This window comes from Budorcas taxicolor, chromosome 25, assembly GCF_023091745.1.
Source record: "Budorcas taxicolor isolate Tak-1 chromosome 25, Takin1.1, whole genome shotgun sequence".
In the NCBI taxonomy this organism is placed as follows: Eukaryota; Metazoa; Chordata; class Mammalia; order Artiodactyla; family Bovidae; genus Budorcas; species Budorcas taxicolor.
In genome coordinates, this window is record NC_068934.1 from 27,969,622 (window position 1) to 27,987,526 (window position 17,905).

Below are 17,905 nucleotides of genomic sequence, written 5' to 3' on the forward strand. Positions count from 1 at the left end.
TCAGAGGGAGAGGGAGAGGATGGGATGCTTTGGGAGAATGGCATTGAAACATGTATACTATCATGTAAGAAACGAATCGTCAGTCTATGTCCGATGCAGGATACAGCTTGCTTGGGCTGGCGCATGGGGATGACCCAGAGAGATGTTATGGGGAGAGAGGTGGGAGGGGGTTCATGTTTGGGAACGCATGTACACCCGTGGTGGATTCATGTCAATGTGTGGCAAAATCAATACAGTATTGTAAAGTAAAATAAAGTAAAAATAAAAATTTTAAAAATAAAAAAAAAGATCCCTGTGCAGGTTTTTATGTGGATGTAAGTTTTAAATTCATTTGGGTAAATTCCAAGAAGTGTAATTGCTGGATCTCATGGTTAAAGTAGGATTAGTTTTGTAAGAAATTGCCGAACTGACTTCCAAAATGGCTGTACCATTCATAATTCCCATCACCCATGAATGAGAGTTCCTGTAGTTCCACATTCTCTCCAGGACTTCATGTTGTTTATATTCCAGATTTCAGCCATTCTAATATGGTGTACTAGTATCTCATTTATTAAAAAGTATCTCGTTTTATTAAATCATGGTTTTTGGTTGGATATCTGTTAAGGTCTTAGACTCATTTATAAATAATCTTGTTTTCTATTGTATAGCACATGGAACTCTGCTCAATGTTGTGTGCCACCAGGATGGGAGGGGGGTTGGGGGGGAGAATGGAAACATGTATATATATGACTGAGTCCCTTGGCCATTCACCAGAAACTGCCACAACACTGTTAACCAGCTATAAACCAATACATAATAAAAATTTGAAAAAAATAAAGAAAGCCATCAAGTACTTGGAAGGATCTAGAGAATTTTATGGTTAGTGAAATATCTCATATAGAAACATAGACTAAGATACCAGTTATATGGGAATCTAAAATATAAAACAAACAAAGGAAAAATACTACAGGTGACCAGCAGGGAGAGGGGCAACATGGGGGTACAGGATTAAGAAATACAAATTACTATGTATAAAGCAGATAAGCAATAAGGAGTTACTTTATAGCACAGGGAATTATACAGTTACCTTGTAATAATTTTAATGGAGTATAATCTGTAAAAACACTGAAACACTATGTTGTACACCTGAAAATAATGTTGTAAATCAACTATATTTCAATAAAAATGCATTTATTTAAAAATTTATTTAAAAAATAAATTCCAGCATGAAAAGATGTTTGTAGTTAGAAAATTATAATAAAAAAGTCTTGGAGAAACCAAAAGGAGTTAATACAATATTTTGAGTGGCCTGGTATAAGATTTCAAGCACAGAAATCAAGGGAGGTAAATTGAACAGGCAAGAGAACATTTAGAATGAAAGACCTGTATAGCTATCTAGTCTTATCTAAATAACTTACTTCCAAAAACTTTGTATACAATATTTACATGATTCTGTGTACTCTTAAAGTATGTCTACCAAGTATTTAATTAAGAAAACTAGCAAGAACTCACAAAGCTATATGTCATCACAGTTTTTAATTATCAGTTCAATTCAGTTCAGCTCATTTCAGTTGCTCAGTCATGTCCGACTCTGCAACCCCATGAATCGCAGCACGCCAGGCCTCCCTGTCCATCACCAACTCCCAGAGTTCACTCAGACTCACGTCCATCGAGTCAGTGATGCCATCCAGCCATCTCATCCTCTGTCTTCCCCTTCTCCTCCTGCCCCCAATCCCTCCCAGCATCAGAGTCTTTTCCAATGAGTCAACTCTTCGCATGAGGTGGCCAAAGTACTGGAGCTTCAGCTTCAACATCAGTCCTTCCAAAGAAATCCCAGGGCTGATCTCCTTCAGAATGGACTGGCTGGATTTCCTTGCAGTCCAAGGGACTCTCAAGAGTCTTCTCCAACACCACAGTTCAAAAGCATCAATTTTTCAGCACTCAGCCTTCTTCACAGTCCAACTCTCACATCCATACATGACCACAGGAAAAACCATAGCCTTGACTAGATGGACATTTGTTGGCAAAGTAATGTCTCTGCTTTTGAATATGCTGTCTAGGTTGGTCATAACTTTTCTTCCAAGGAGTAAGCGTCTTTTGATTTCATGGCTGCAGCCGCCATCTGCACTGATTTTGGAGCCCCAAAACATAAAGTCTGACACTGTTTCCACTGTTTTCCCATCTATTTCCCATGAAGTGATGGGACCGGATAAATAGGTCTATTTATACAAATAATTCTTCAAGTAAATAAACAATCAGCAAAATCAATGATAGCACCAAATTCACTCACATTAATTTGACTAAATAAGCTCTTTCAAAACTTATCTATCTCATAACGTTCAGCTAGATTTTTTACCACAAATACACATGGGGGAAAATATAGCTATAAGTACTGAATCAACTATGTTGGAAATATTTTATGACCTTGGTAGATATTAAGTCGAATGTTTAATTATTTATTAAACCATAAATGAATATTCAGGGAATATCTAGTAAGTCTGTTATGTTTGATGATAAAAAAGAAAAATAGGTATTTTCAACCTTTATCATATTAACATAATTATCTAAAAACTGAAAATATTCTTATATTTAAAGATGAATTATGATGATTTTATCTACTAGATAACATTTCCAAATAAAATCATCAAAATTCTAATGTAAATGTGTGCTTGTTTGTGGAATGTAATTTTTCTATCAGGTTTTATGAATGAAATATCAATTACTGATCAAAAATTCTCTTTTAACTTATTTTTTTGAAGTATAGTTATGTACAATATTATATGAGTTAATTCTTGGAGGTTATATTCCATTTATAGTTATTATAAAAATACTGGTTATATCTCCTGTGTTGTACAATATATCCTTAAAGCTTATTTTATACATAATAGTTTATACCTCTTAATCACCTATCTTTTTATTGTCTCTTCCCACTTTCTTTTCCCCACAGGTAAACATAAATTTGTTCTCTGCATCAATGAGTCTATATCTCTTTTGCTGTATTCACTAATTTTTTACAGTTTTCTGATTTCACATATAAGTAATATCATCTTTGTCTTTTTTGCCTGACTTAAACCACTTAGCATAATACCCTCCCAGTCCATTGATGTTGCTGTAAATGGGAATTTTTCATTCTTTTGATGGATGAGTAATACTCCATTGTATATATCTGCACATCTTATCCCTTCAATCTGTTGATGGAGTTTTAGGATACTCCCATATCATGGCAATTGTGAATTATGCTGCACTGAATATTGGGGTACAAATATCTTTTTGAATTAATGTTTTCATATTTTTCAGATATATACACAGGAGTGGAATTACTGGACATTTGGTATTTCTATTTCTAGTTTTCTGAGATAACTCCACACTGGAAAATTCCCACTTTCAAGCTCATTCAGAAATAACTCTCCAGAAGTTCTATGTGTCCCTTCGCAGTTCTTTCTTTCCTTCCATTTTTTTCACAAGATGAACAGTGGCTGCAAAAACTGTTTCTGCAATTTTAGCTGTGTGATTCTGAGCAAGTCACAGAACTCTTTCCTCAGCAAAAAAAAATCAGATAAGGAGATTTATCTTTTAGACCATTTGTAAAATTCTGTAACACATTATTTTCTATCAATTTAAATTTTCCTCTAATAGAGGGAAGGAGTCAAATTTATGAACTAAAACAGTAAATATCAACACGACAATGTTTCTCCCAAATACTTTTGTTTTCTTTTGAAAAGTGGGAAACTCATCTTTCTTTGGCAAAGGAGAAGCCCTCTTACATAGTTAGACAATGAATCCTGACCTTTTGTTTGATAACATACTCTGTAGTCAAATATACCACTGTGCAACTTTTAATCACAATTACAATCCACTGATAGGCAAGTTGATAACAATTTCAATTATATTTATGACAACATATCAATTGACCAATAAACTAAAAACAGGCGTTTTTATTGGTGTGGATTGAGAAAGGTATATAGAATAGTTTAGCTTATTCATTCTCAAGTACCCTCAAGAATAAAAGAATTATGGTTCAACAAATTACTCAATTTCTTTACCTATGTGGCCCCTAAAATACAGAACAGGAGCTATTACTGAAAGAAAATCCAGAAAAGTTTTGGAAATTTTTACATCTTTACCATGTCCACATTTTTGTCATTACTTCTCTGTGTTAATGGAGTGGTAAGTAATGACAGCACTGATACAGGAAAGGGCTGTATGTAATGAAAGCAAGAAAGAAAAAAATTGGTCAAACAGCATACTACTCTATGGCATACCTTGGATGAGTTGACACACAAGGGAAATAGTAGTGTTATCATCAGATGGGAAAGGTTATTGGTCCCTACTCTCCAAATGTTATGGGATCACTTAGGGCTGAGGATGATTTTCCAGTCAAATAGGCCCACAGTGTTACATCATGTGGCAAGAGAAGAATAGCCATCAGACATTAGAGATGAATCCTGTCAAGAAGACATGAGGAAGAACAAAGGAAAATGTGAAAAAAAGAACGAGAGGAAGAGGATAAAGTTGAGCAGGAAAAAAAGAAAGACGACAAAGAAAAGGTGGTATAAATGGTTTGGTTCAGTTTGTAATTCTTATCAGGATTTTCTTCACAGCAATTTTGACATCCTTATTCCTGAGGCTATATGAGAAGGTTCAGCATGGGTACCACATTGGTGGAAAAGAGTGAGAAAAGTTTCCCTCTTCCACAAAACTAGAAGATGATGGTCTGACATTAGTGAGCAGCCCAAATCCACAAAACAGACCAACTGTTGTTAATATGGGAAAACAGGTGCTCAAGGCTTTGGATCAACCTTTAGAGGATGGTACATGAAGAATATTGAAAAGAATCAAAGTGTAAGAAATAAAGATAATGAGGTTAGATACTGTTACAACTGTCCCCACAACAGCAGAAACTACAATCTTATTGGCATAAATGCTGCTGCAGATGAGCTGGAGGAGCGGGAAGATGTCACACATGAAATGGTTGATGATATTGGATTCACAAAAGTTCAGCCTCATCATACACCCTGTGTGGACCACGGCTCCAGGAAACCCCATCACATACAAACCAGACATCAGCAGAGAACACATCTGAGGGGACACGGCCATTGTGTACAGCAAGGGCTTACAGATGGCCACATAGCGGTCATAGGCCATGGCTGTCAACACATAGCACTCAGAGCTGACAAAAAAAGCAGAAGAAAAATACCTGAGACATACATTCTGTAAAGGAGATAGCATATTCTCAAAAATAAAGCTCATTAGCATTTTGGGGGTAAAGACAGGTGAGTAACAAAGATCAATAAAAGAGAGATTGAAGACAAAAAAGTACATGGTTTTGTGTGGGTGTGAATTTAGACAAATTAGATTCATTAAGCACAAATTGTCCACCACAATGACCATGTAGTTCAGCAGAAACAGGAAAAACAGAGGTAGCTGGAGTTTAGGTTGCTCTGTCAATCCCATAAGGATTAACTCAGTCACAGAGGAGGCATTTTCCATATTCATTTACTACACAGTTGTGATCTGTAGGAACAGGGGCAGAAACTCAGATTCACAATGGACCTTCATGGACTTTCCCTATGTTTCCCGAGTGAGAGCTGGATCTCTTGGTTTATAACCACAGGGTTGTCTAAAGAGACTTGTCAAAGCATCCAAAATACAAGACTTGTAATGACTCTTCCCGCAGATTCCTCATTTTCTTCTTTCTGCCCTTACTCCTCTTGTTTGTCTCTGGCTGAAAAAATACCGATAAACTCCCAGTGTTTCTGCACATCATTCCTCAGTCTCTCCAGGCTCTGTTCAGGATCAGGGCTGAAAAGAACAATAAACAGGTGGTGTTCCTCAGAACCCTCAATTTACACAGTCTGAGGTTTGAAAGGAATGGAGACAAAGGTGATTCAACCCTCACCTTCTTTTTCCTCAATGCCTCACAGACACTGAACCGTGGACTATTTCTACCCTATGATCCTTAGAAAGTCAAAATTTCTCACAAGGAAGAAAACAGTATCCATCACTGTGGTCATCAGTCTTTGACATGCTAAGGGAACAGGCCATAATTTTTATATGAGAATTCTCCCAGAAGGTTTTCTTCACTTGAAAGGACAATATACACCTTCAGTTCAGTTCAGTTCAGTTGCTCCGTCATGTCCGACTCTTTGCAACCACATGGACTGCAGCAACCCAGGCCTCCCTGTCCATCACCAACTCCCAGAGTTTACCCAAACTCATGTCCATTGAGTCGGTGATGCCATCCAACCATCTCATCCTCTGTCGTTACCTTCTCCTCCTGCCCTCAATCTTTCCCAGCATCAGGGTCTTTTCAAATGAGTCAACTCTTTGCATCAGGTGGCCAAATTATTGGAGTTTCAGTTTTAGCATCAGTCCTTCCAATGAACACCCAGGACTGATCTGCTTTAGGATGGACTGGTTGGATTTCCTTGCAGTCCAAGGGACTCTCAAGAGTCTTCTCCAACACCACAGCTCAAAAGCATCAATTATTTGGCACCCAGCTTTCTTTGGTGTTCAATTCTCACACGCATACATGACTACTGGAAAAACCATAGCCTTGAGTAGATGGACCTTTATTGGCAAAGTAATGTCTCTGCTTTTTAATACGCTATCTAGTTTAGTCATAACTTTCCTTCCAAGGAGCACGTGTCTTTTAATTTCATGGCTACAGTCACAATCTGCAGTGATTTTGGAGCCCAAAAAAATAAAGTCAGCCAGTGTTTTCCCATCTATTTGCCATGAAGTCATGGGACCAGATGCCATGATCTTCATTTTCTGAATGTTGAGCTTTAAGCCAACTTTTTCACTCTCCTCTCTCACTTTCATCAGAAGCTCTTTAGTTTTTCTTCACTTTCTGGCATAAAGTTGGTGTCATCTGCATATTTGATGTGATTGCTATTTCTCCCAGCAATCTTCATTCCAGCTTGTGCTTCTCCAGCCCAGGGTTTCTCATGATGTACTCTGCATATAAGTTCAATAAGCATGGTGACAATATACAGCCTTGATGTACTCCTTTTCTTATTTGGAACCAGTCTGTTGTTCTACGTCCAGTTCTAACTGTTGCTTCCTGACCTGCATACAGGTTTCTCAAGAGGCAGGTCAGGTGGTCTGGTATTCCCATCTCTTTCAGAATTTTCCACAGTTTATTGTGATCCACAGAGTCAAAGGCTTCGGGATAGTCAATAAAGCAAAAATAGATGTTTTTCTGGAACTCCTGGTTTTTCGAAGATCTGTCGGATGTTTGCCATTTGATCTCTGGTTCCTCTGCCTTTTCTAAATTCAGCTTGAACATCTGGATGTTCACAGTTCACGTATTGCTGAAGCTTGGCTTGGAGAATTTTGAGCATTACTTTACTAGCGTGTGAGATGAGTGCAATTGTGTGGTAGTTTGAACATTCTTTGGCATTGCCTTTCTTTGGAAGTGGAATGAAAACTGACCTTTTCCAGTCCTGTGGCCACTGCTGAGTTTTCCAAATTTTCTGGCATATTGAGTGCAGCACTTTCACAGCATCATCTTTCAGGATTTGAAATAGCTCAACTGGAATTCCATCACCTCCACTAGCTTTATTCATAGTGATGCTTCCTAAGGCCCACTTGACTTCACATTCCAGGATGTCTGGCTCTAGGTGAGTGATCACACCATCTTAATTATCTGGGTCATGAAGATCTTTTTTGTACAGTTCTTGTGTATTCTTGCCACCTCTTCTTAATATCTTCTGCTTGTGATAGGTCCATACCATTTCTGTCCTTTATTGTGCTCATCTTTGCATGAAATATTCCCTTGGTATCTCTAATTTCCTTGAAGAGATCTCTAGTCTTTACCATTCTATTATTTTCCTCCATTTCTTTGCACTTATCACTGAGGAAGGCTTTCTTATCTCTCCTTGCTATTCTTTGGAACTCTACATTCAAATGGGTATGTCTGTCCTTTTCTCCTTTGCTTTTCACTTCTTTTCTTTTCACAGCTATTTGTAAGGCTTCCTCAGATAGCCATTTTGGTTTTTTGCATTTCTTTGTCTTGGGCATGGTCTTGCTCCCTGTGTCCTTACAATTTCACAAACCTCCATCCATAGTTCATCAGGCACTCTGTCTATAAGATCTAGTCCCTTAAATCTATTTCTCACTTCCACTGTATAATCATAAGGGATTCGATTTAGGTCATACCTAAATGGTCTAGTGGTTTTCTCTACTTTCTTTAATAAGTCGAAATTTGGCAATAAGGAGATCATGATCTGAGCCACAGTCAGCTCCTGGTCTTGTTTTTGCTGACTGTATAGAGCTTCTCCCTTTGGCTACAAAGAAAATAATCAATCTGATTTCAGTGTTGACCATCTGGTGATGTCCATGTGTAGAGTCTTCTCTTGTGTTGTTGGAAGAGGGTGTTTGCTATGACCAGTTCGTTCTCTTTACAAAACTCTGTTAGCCTTTTCCCTGCTTCATTCTGTACTCTAAGGCCAAATTTTCCTGTTACTCCAGGTGTTTCTTGACTTCCTACTTTTGCATTCCAGGCCCATAAACTGAAAAGGACATCTTTTTTGGGTGTTAGTTCTCAAAGGTCTTGTAGGTCTTCATAGAACTGTTCAACATCAGCTTCTTCAGCATTACTGGTTGGAGCATAGACTTGGATTACTGTGACATTGAATGGTTTGCCTTGGAAAAGAACAGAGGTCATTCTGTAATTTTTGAGATTTCATCCAAGTACTGCATTTTGGATTCTTTTGTTGACTATGATGGCTACTCCATTTTTTCTAAGGGATTCCTGCCAGCAGTAGTAGATATAATGGTCATCTGAGTTAAATTCACCCATTCTAGTCCATTTTAGTTCGCTGATTCCTAGAATGTTAAGGTTCACACTTGCCATCTCCTGTTTGACCACTTCCAATTTGCCTTGATTCATGGACCTGACATTCCAGGTTCCTATGCAATATTGCTCTTTACAGCATCAGATCTTGCTTCTACCACCAGTCACATCCACAGCTGGGTGCTGTTTTTGGCTTTGGCTCTGTCCCTTCATTCTTCTGGAGTTATTTCTCCACTGATCTTCAGTAGCATATTGGGCACCTACCAACCTGGGGGGTTCATCTTTCAGTGTCTTATCTTTTTACCTTTTCATTCTGTTCATATCCACCTTAATGAGCTCCAAAACAATCAGTTGACTCAAGTAGAATTCATTTCATACCCTGTAGTTCTGGGAAAATTGATTAGAAACAGAAAATAATTCTCTCCCTCGTGATTTCAAGTTAAATGAGCCCACTGACAGTAGAAATTAATGGGTTTTTTTCCATTCTGTGTTACAGATCTTTTGAGACACAATATACTACTCAGTTTACAATTTTAAAATAAGTATTCTTCTTAATCCCCAAGGCAGAGGAATGTGTGTTCTGATATTTACTTTCTTTTCATCTCTTGGAGTCTATGCCCAGTTCCTAAAACAAAAGAATGGCTGGAGCATTGTTGCTTTACCATGTAATGCTGGCTTCCAGGTACAGTATTGCAAATCAATAATAATTATATATTTAATCTCCCTCTTGAGCCTCCCTCTCTCCATCATCCCACCCATCCAGGTTGTCACAGAGTGCCAGTCTGGGCAGTGTTCATATAGTGCTATGTAACAGCTTCTCACCATCTACCCATTTTACACATGACAGGGTATATATGTCAATCCTATTCTCTAAATTAGTCCCAACCTCTCTTTTACCCTTTTTGTTCATAAGTTTTTTTCTCTACATCAGTGTCTCCATTCCTTCCCTGTAAATAGGTTCATCAGTACTGTTTTTCTAGATTCCATGTGTGTGTGTGTGTGTGTGTGTGTGTGTTAATCCCGGTAGCTCAGCTGGTAAAGAATCTGCCTGCAATGCAAGAGACCCCTGTTTGATTCCTGGGTCAGGAAGTTCCCCTGGAGAAGAGATATGCTACCCACTCCAGTATTGTTGCCTGGAGAATACCCATGGACAGAGGATCCTGGTGGACTACAGTCTACGGGGACACAAACAGTTGGGCAAGACCAAGCAACTAAGCACAGCACACATACAATACTTATTTCTCCCTTTCTGACTTACTTCACTCTGTATAATTGGCCCAAGGTCCATCCAGCTCACTAGGACTGACTCAAATGTGTTCCTTTTTATGGCTGAGTAATATTTCAGTGTATATATGTACCACAACTTCTTCATCCATATACCTGTCACAAACAGTTCCGTTGCTTCTGTGTCCTGACTACTGTAAATAGTGCTACAATGAAATTGGGGTATATGTGTCTTTTTCAGTTATGGTTTTCCAGTAGTTGTATTGATGAGTCAGTGGTAAAGAACCTGCCTGCCTGCCAACACAGGAGACATAGATGCAGTTTCAATCCCTGGGTCTGGAAGATACCCTGGAGGAGGACATAGCAACCCATTCCAGTGTTCTTGCCTGGTGAATCCCAAGGACAGAGGGACCTGGTGGGCTACAGTTCATAGGATCACAGAGAGTCAGACACAACTGAAGTGACTTAGCATGCATGCACCCACAAGGTTGTTTTATTCCATTTTTAAAGAAATCTCTATACTGTTTTCCATAGTGGCTATATCAATTTATGTTCCCACCAGCTGTGCAAGAGTTTTTCCTTTTCTCCACATGCTCTCTAGCAATTATTGTTTGTAGATTTTGATAATGGCCATTCTGACTGGTGTGAGGTGATACCTTACTCTAGTTTTGATGGGCATATCTCTAATAATGAGCTATGTTGGGTACTTTTTTCATGGGTTTATCAGCCACCTGTATGTCTTCTTTGGAGGAATGTCTGTTTAGGTCTTCTGCCCATTTTTCAGTTGGGTTGTCTATTTCTCCCAGAGTGAGTTGTATGAGTTGCTTGTGTATTTTGAAGATTAATCTTTTGTCAGTTGTCTTATTTGCAATATTTTCTCCCATTCTGAGGGTTGTCTTTTCATTTTGTTTATAGTTTTCTTTGCTGTGCAAAAGCTTTTGCATGCTTAGCTGCTCAGTCATGCCTGACTCTTTGTAACCCCATGGACTGTAGCCTGGTCTGGAGCACTCCAGGCTCCTCTCCATGGGACTTTCCAGGCAAGAATACCAGAGTGGGGTGCCATTTCCTGCTCCAGAGATATTCCCGACCCAGGGATCGAACTTGCATCTTCTTCCATGTCTCCTGCATTGTAGGCAGGTTCTTTACCCGCTGAGCCATTGGGGGAAGCCCTAGTTTAATCCCATTTTTTAATTTTTATTTTTATTTCCATTACTCTAGGTGGTGGGTCAAAGACGATCTTGCTGTGATTTATGTCAGAGTGTTCTGCCTACATTTTCCGAGTTTATAGTTTCTGACCTTACATTTAGGTCTTTAAGTTTATTTTTGTGTATAGTGTTAGGAAATGTTCTAATTCCATTTTTACATGTAGCTGTCCAGTTTTCCCAGCACCACTTATTGAAGAAACTGTCTTTTCTACACTGTATAGTATATTCTTGCCTCTTTTGTCAAAGATAAGGTGCCCATAGGCATGTCAGTTTATCTCTGGGCTTTCTATCTTGATCCATTGGTCTATATTTCTCTTTTTGTGTCAGTACCATACTGTTTTGATTACTCTGGCTTTGTAGTATGTTATGAAGGTAGGAAGGTTGATTCTCCAGTTCTATTTTTCTTTCTTGAGATTACTTTGGCTATTTGAGGTCTTTGGTGTTTCCATAAACTTGTGAATTTTTTTGTTCTAGTTCTGTGAAAAATGTCAATGGTAATTTGATCAGATTGCATTGACTCTATAGACTGCTTTAGATAGTATATTAACTCTCACAATATTGACTCTTCCAATCCAAGAACATGATACATCTCTTCATCTGCTTTGTGTCATCTTTCATCGGTATCTTATAGTTTTCTGCATACAGGTCTTTTGTCTCCTTAGGCAGGTTTATTCTGAAATATTTTATTCTTTTAGTTACGATGGTGAGTGGGATTTTTTCCTTAATTTTTCTTTCTGATTTTTTGTTATTAGTGTATAAGAATACAAGGGATTTTTGTGTATTGATTTTGCATCCTGTGACTACTAAATTTATTGGTTAGCGCTAGTAATTTTCTGATGGTATCTTTAGGGCTTTCTATGTACAGTATATCATCTGCAAAGAGTGAGAGTTTTACTTCTTCTTTTCCAATGTAGATTTCTTTTATTTCTTTTTCATCTTTGATTTCCATGGGTGGACTTCAAAAACTTTGTTGAATAACAGTGGTGAAAGTGGCTATTAATTGTCATTGTGTTCTCTTGTTCCTGATCTTAGAAGAAATGTTTTCAGTTTTCTACCACTGATAATAATGTTTGCTGTTTTTTACATATTACTTTTTAAAGAACTTTATGAAGTCATTTTAACATAGAAAAACAAAGGGAAAATCCATTATCCCACCACCACCAAAAAAGAAAAAAGAAAAAACCCTCAACATTAAAATAATCATTGTATATGCATTATTAGATATTTCAGATATAACAGAAGTATTTGGGAAGGTCCCCAGTTTCAAAAGTTGTTTACTAGTAAGCAAACCCTGCTGGATCTTCCCCATCGGCTCCTTCAGATCCCCATTCCATCCTTCTGCAACTTTCTCTGGACCCCTCCCTGAAGGTTGGCTTTTGTGGGCTACATCAGTGGCTCCCTGGTCACCTGGTGTCTACTTGGTAACTGTCAGGGGAGGCACTAGCTGAGAGGGAAGGGGGTGGGGAAATTACATGCATGGGACTAAGAAATACAAACCACTAGATAAAACAGAGAAGCAACAAGAATATATTGTATAGTAATTATGACTATTAATTGTGATAATTTTTAACAGAGTACAACATATAAAAGTACCAATATATCATGCTGTACACATGAAATTAATATGAATATGTAAATCAACTATGAAAGTGAAAGTGAAGTCGTCCAGTCTTGTCCCACTCTTTGCAACTCCATGGACTGTAGCCCACCAGGCTCCTCCATCCATGGGATTCTCCAGGCAAGAGTACTGGAGTGGGGTGCCATTTCCTTCTCCAGGGGATCTTCCCGACCCAGGGATGGAAGCCAGGTCTCCCGCATTGTAGGCAGATGCTTTCTGTCTGAGCCACCAGTTTGGGCAATGAAGTGAGGGAAGACAAAATAGTTGCTAAAGGACTATTGTCCGGCTCCTAAGTATACATCTAAGGGACTGCACCAAGTTACGCATATTTCCATGTGCTTACTGGTCATTTACACATGCCATTTACACACATGGATGTGTCTTTCAAATGATTGGCAAATATATGAAACTATTTTATCACTGAAATATATTTTAGTTATTAAATCGCCATGTATTTTGGATACAATAAATTTACCAAATCTATGCACTGCAAATAGTTTTCTAGTACATGGTTTGCTTATGAATATTTTTGATAGGTATTCTAATTTTAATGAAGTTTATCTTTTTTCTCCTCTTTGGGATCTCCTGATTACTAGAATATGTCTAAGAAGTCTAGGCCTACACAAAGACATTTTCCTATGTTTTCTTTTAGACACATTCGCACCCCACTCCAGCACTCTTGCCTGGAAAATCCCATGGATGGAGGGGCCTGGTAGGCTGCAGTCCATGGGGTCGCGAAGAGTCCAACACGACTGAACGACTTCCCTTTCACTTTTCACTTTCACGCATTGGAGAAGGAAATGGCAACCCACTCCAGTGTTCTTGCCTGGAAAATCCCAGGGACGGGGGAGCCTGGTGGGCTGCCGTCTATGGGGTCGCACAGAGTCGGACACGACTGAAGTGACTTAGCAGCAGCAAGTTGTGTGTCTATTGTTTTGATCCACTTTAAATTAATTTTTGTGTGTGCTGTTAAATAGAGATCGTTTAATAGTTTTCTCATGAAAAGTTAATATTTCCAAGCATCAGGTTCTTAGTTTTTCTTTCTCTCTGGAATTGGCTTATTACTTGGTTAAAAAACAATTAACTGTATAGATGAGGATCTTTTTCTGAATCTTCTATTTTATCTGTTATTCATTCATCTGTTTTATAACAGGAAACTCAGTCTTTATTTGACCATTACACTACGCTTTAAAGTCAGTAAGTTCTTTGTGTCACTTAAAGTTCTCCAAGAAGCAAAAGCCAAGAAATATTAGATTTGCAAGACATTTATTATTTCCCTGATAGCTCAGTTGGTAAAGAATCTACCTGCAATGCAGGAGATCCTAGTTCAATTCCTGGGTCAGAAAGATCCACTGGAGAAGGGATAGACTACCTACTCCCATATTCTTGGGCTTCCCTTGTGGCTCAGCTGGTAAAGAATCTGACTGGAATGTGGGAGACCTGGGTTCGATCCCTGGGCTGGGAAGGTCCCCTGGAGAAGGGAGCTGCTATCCATTCCAGCATTCTGACCTCGAGAATTCCAGGGAATGTATAGTTCAGGGGGTCGCAAAAAGTCAGACACAACTGACGGACTTTCACTTTCTTTCACTTTCAAGACACTTATTATAAAAAAAAAAAAAAGTCTATGAAGGCTAAAACAGGGAGCTGAAAATCCATGAGAAAGGCCTTCAGACCTCAATGAAAATCTGACATCTAAGAAAGGAGACAGAGAAGGAAAATCCCAGGCCACAGTGCAGTTCCATAATTCTCATTAGTAATGATTGATAGAAAGTCCCTAACCAAGAACTATAACTGTCTATCAGGAGATACATGTATAATATATAACATATAAAATGGCCAGCTCCTGTGTGACCCACCAAGCTAAACTGTTGGCTGAGGACATCTCAGAGTAAACATGGACTCTGCCTGAACACTATGGTGGATCCAAAGCAGTATAAGCTATAGACAGTGACTGATGCTCCCCACAGCTACTTATCTTGACTGGGAGGTAAGCAGCATGTCTAGAGCTGTGAAAGTCCACCCTCAAAGAAATAAATGATACCCCAAAGTTCTTTCTGATTTATTTATTTACTAGTATTTGTATTTATTATAGTATTCCCTTAATTATTATTTATAACAATAAAATTTATTATTGTTGTTACTCAAACAAGATAACACAATTTAACAAGTATTTCTTATCCTGCAAATACATCTGATATTCTAAATATACAAGCTGAAAAGGCACTGGAGAAATAGGAAACTTACGGAAAACAGCATCTACTTTAAATCTGTTAATTACCTTATCAGTGAGACAAGGTGCTACAATCAAATGTTGAAATCCTAACCCCCCAATGATGATGATATTAGAAGAAGGACTCGTAGGAGGTACTTAAGTCATGAAGATGGAACCCTCACAATTGAGATTAGTGCATTTTAAACGACATTTCACAGAAATCACTAGCCCCTTCCACCAAGTAAGCATATAATGAGAAGGGTGTAGCCCAGAAATGTACCCTCACTCGTTTATGCTGGTACCTTGATCCTAGACTTCCAACATTCAGAACTGTGAGAAATAAATTTCTGTTGTTTATAAGACATTGAGTCTATGTATTTTGTTACACTAGCCTGAATGCACTGAAACAGGTTTAAATAAGCTCAAGAACCATTAAAAGGAATATAGTTTATTATCATTAGCATATGACATTTTTCACGATAAATCTCATTAGATGAATAAAACAATGTCTAACATATTTCTCCTAACTTAATGTGCAATATTTTCCTTTAAAGTGATAAACTACAAACTCTGCAGTAAGAACTATATGCTCTTTTTCAAAATATTTTATGTCATTTTATATAATAATGAATGCCAGTTTTATAATAAAGCAGCCAGTCCCCTTACTGGGATCCTAAGGTACATGTGTATTATTCCTTTAATTGTATTCTGTTAATGCCATCTTTGGCAATAAAAGATGGAACTACATATATTCTCTTTAATGTTACATGACCTGGGCTGATGGAGGCTCTCAAAAACAGGTGATACTATGGTACAGATTTTGCAATTTGCCAAGGGAATAAGAAAGGACAAAACTAAAAAGTAATTTGGTAAGAAACATAGAACAAAAGGAAAAGATCAGAGAATATGATAACACTTTAAGCTATATACTAGTTTGTATTTAAGATAATTGATTGAATCCTGTTGCCTATACCAACAATATTATCAACAAACATGAGAATGCTTCTGTAGTATATGGCACTTCTGTGTTTAGATAGGCAAAGTGCAATTTTAAATTTCTATGATTTATACTTCATCACATTTGTACAGAGTAGGAGTAACACAGAAGACAGAAATATAAAAAATTATATCTAAAAAAGTCAGCATATTTGTTCCTTTTATAAACAACTTACTGTTCAGTAAACTGATATGAGGTACAAGAAATACAGGGGACAAATATGAGAGAAGACCAGCAATGAGGAAGTAATAAGACAAGTCTATTATTCCAAATATAATACAATCTGTGGCAACAACAGTGATAAACAAAGAATCTTCTTGAAAAACAACAATAAAAACTTGAGTTGCTTTACAATATTGCCACTTCAAATTAGAACATGGTTCTCCTCTGGGTTCTAAACAGGGATTTCCTCAGTGTCAGTTTGATATCCTTGTTCCTCAAACTGTAAATCAAAGGATTGAGCATGGGCACCACATTAGTATAAAAAACAGAAGAAATTTTTCCCAGGTCCATAGATTCAGGAGAAGAATATTTAAGGTACATGAATGCCGCTGAACCAAAAAATAGAGAAAGAGCAATCATGTGGGAGCTACAGGTACTGAAGGCTTTCGATCTTCCTTGAGAAGATTTGATATGAAGAATTTTAGTGAGGATGAAGATGTAAGAAATCAAGATGGTGAAACTGGGTACTGTGATGTTAATACCCACGACAATGAGAACTACCACCTCATTGGCATAGGTGCTGGTACAAGAGAGTTGGAGGAGTGGGAGGATGTCACACAAGTAATGGTTGATGACATTCACATTGCAGAAGGTTAGTCTAAGCATGCACCCTGTGTGGGCAGATGCCCCAGCAAACCCCATCACATATGCAGCCAAAGAGAGCACCAAACAGACCTGATGGGACATGGAGACCTTATACAGCAAGGGATTACAGATGGCCACATAGCGATCATAGGCCATTGAGGTCAACATGTAGCACTCAGAGATGACAAAAAAGAGAAAGAAAAACAGCTGAGTCATGCACCCCACATACGAGATGGTATTCTCCCTGAATACAAAGTTCATCAGCATCTTGGGGGTGAAAACAGAAGAGTAACAGAGATCAATGAAGGACAGGTTGAAGAGGAAATAGTACATGGGGGTGTGGAGGTGAGAGTTTAGACCAATAAGGAGGATCAAGCCCAGGTTGCCCACCATGGTGACAACATAGATCATTAGAAACAGGTGAAAGAGGGGTTGCTGGAGCTCTGGACAGTCTGTTAATCCAGCAAGAATAAATTCAGTCACTAAGGAGTCATTTCTAGCCAGCATCCTATTCTCAACTTCAGAAATCTGTGAGAACAGAAGAAAATTTTATTAGCAAGGAACACAGCTCTGGCCTTACAAAATCACTTTTATATGAGTTTTACTTATGAGACAGCGTCTCAGACTGGCAGAAATCATGTAAGTCCTCCTCTGCTTCATAGTGTCTGGAGGCACACACATCTCACCATTTAAATCACTCTTTTTTATTAAATTTATTTATTTTTAATTAAAGGATAATTGTTTTACAAAATTGCATTGTTATCTACCAAACATCAACATGAATCAGCCATAGGTTTACCCATGTCCCCTCCTATGTCTTTTCCTTTCATGAGTTGTATGGGACAAATCATGGCTCTAACTTTACTTTTACTAAAAGATAGAGTGATGGGGTGGCTGAGGAACAAATCTACCTGTTGATGAGTTTCACTGATGGGACTGTATCCCTATCTCTCTAACCTACTCATCTCACCAGTCACTTTTTCATTCCTACTCAAGTTTCCATCACTCTATTAGATATCTCAGTTTCGCTATGATGACCTTCAAGAAAGAGAGAATTCCTATA

At 38.1% G+C, this 17,905-nt stretch overlaps 1 protein-coding gene and 1 pseudogene across 1 annotated transcript; both read right to left on the reverse strand.

The window, feature by feature from the left end:
• Positions 1-4,545: 4,545 nt before the first annotated feature.
• Positions 4,546-5,475, reverse strand: LOC128068994 (olfactory receptor 143-like; annotated as a pseudogene).
• Positions 5,476-16,404: 10,929 nt separating this feature from the next.
• LOC128069185 (olfactory receptor 8B3-like) lies at positions 16,405-17,355 on the reverse strand. Its single transcript, XM_052662465.1, has one exon. It carries the CDS (start codon positions 17,347-17,349, stop codon positions 16,405-16,407), a length of 945 nt encoding a protein of 314 aa, XP_052518425.1. The 5' UTR covers positions 17,350-17,355.
• Positions 17,356-17,905: the final 550 nt, after the last annotated feature.

What these genes read in the sequence shown, in the direction of transcription:
- LOC128069185 (XM_052662465.1), bottom strand. Translation starts at nt 17,349, where the DNA reads ATGCTGGCTAGAAATGACTCCTTAGTGACTGAATTTATTCTTGCTGGA.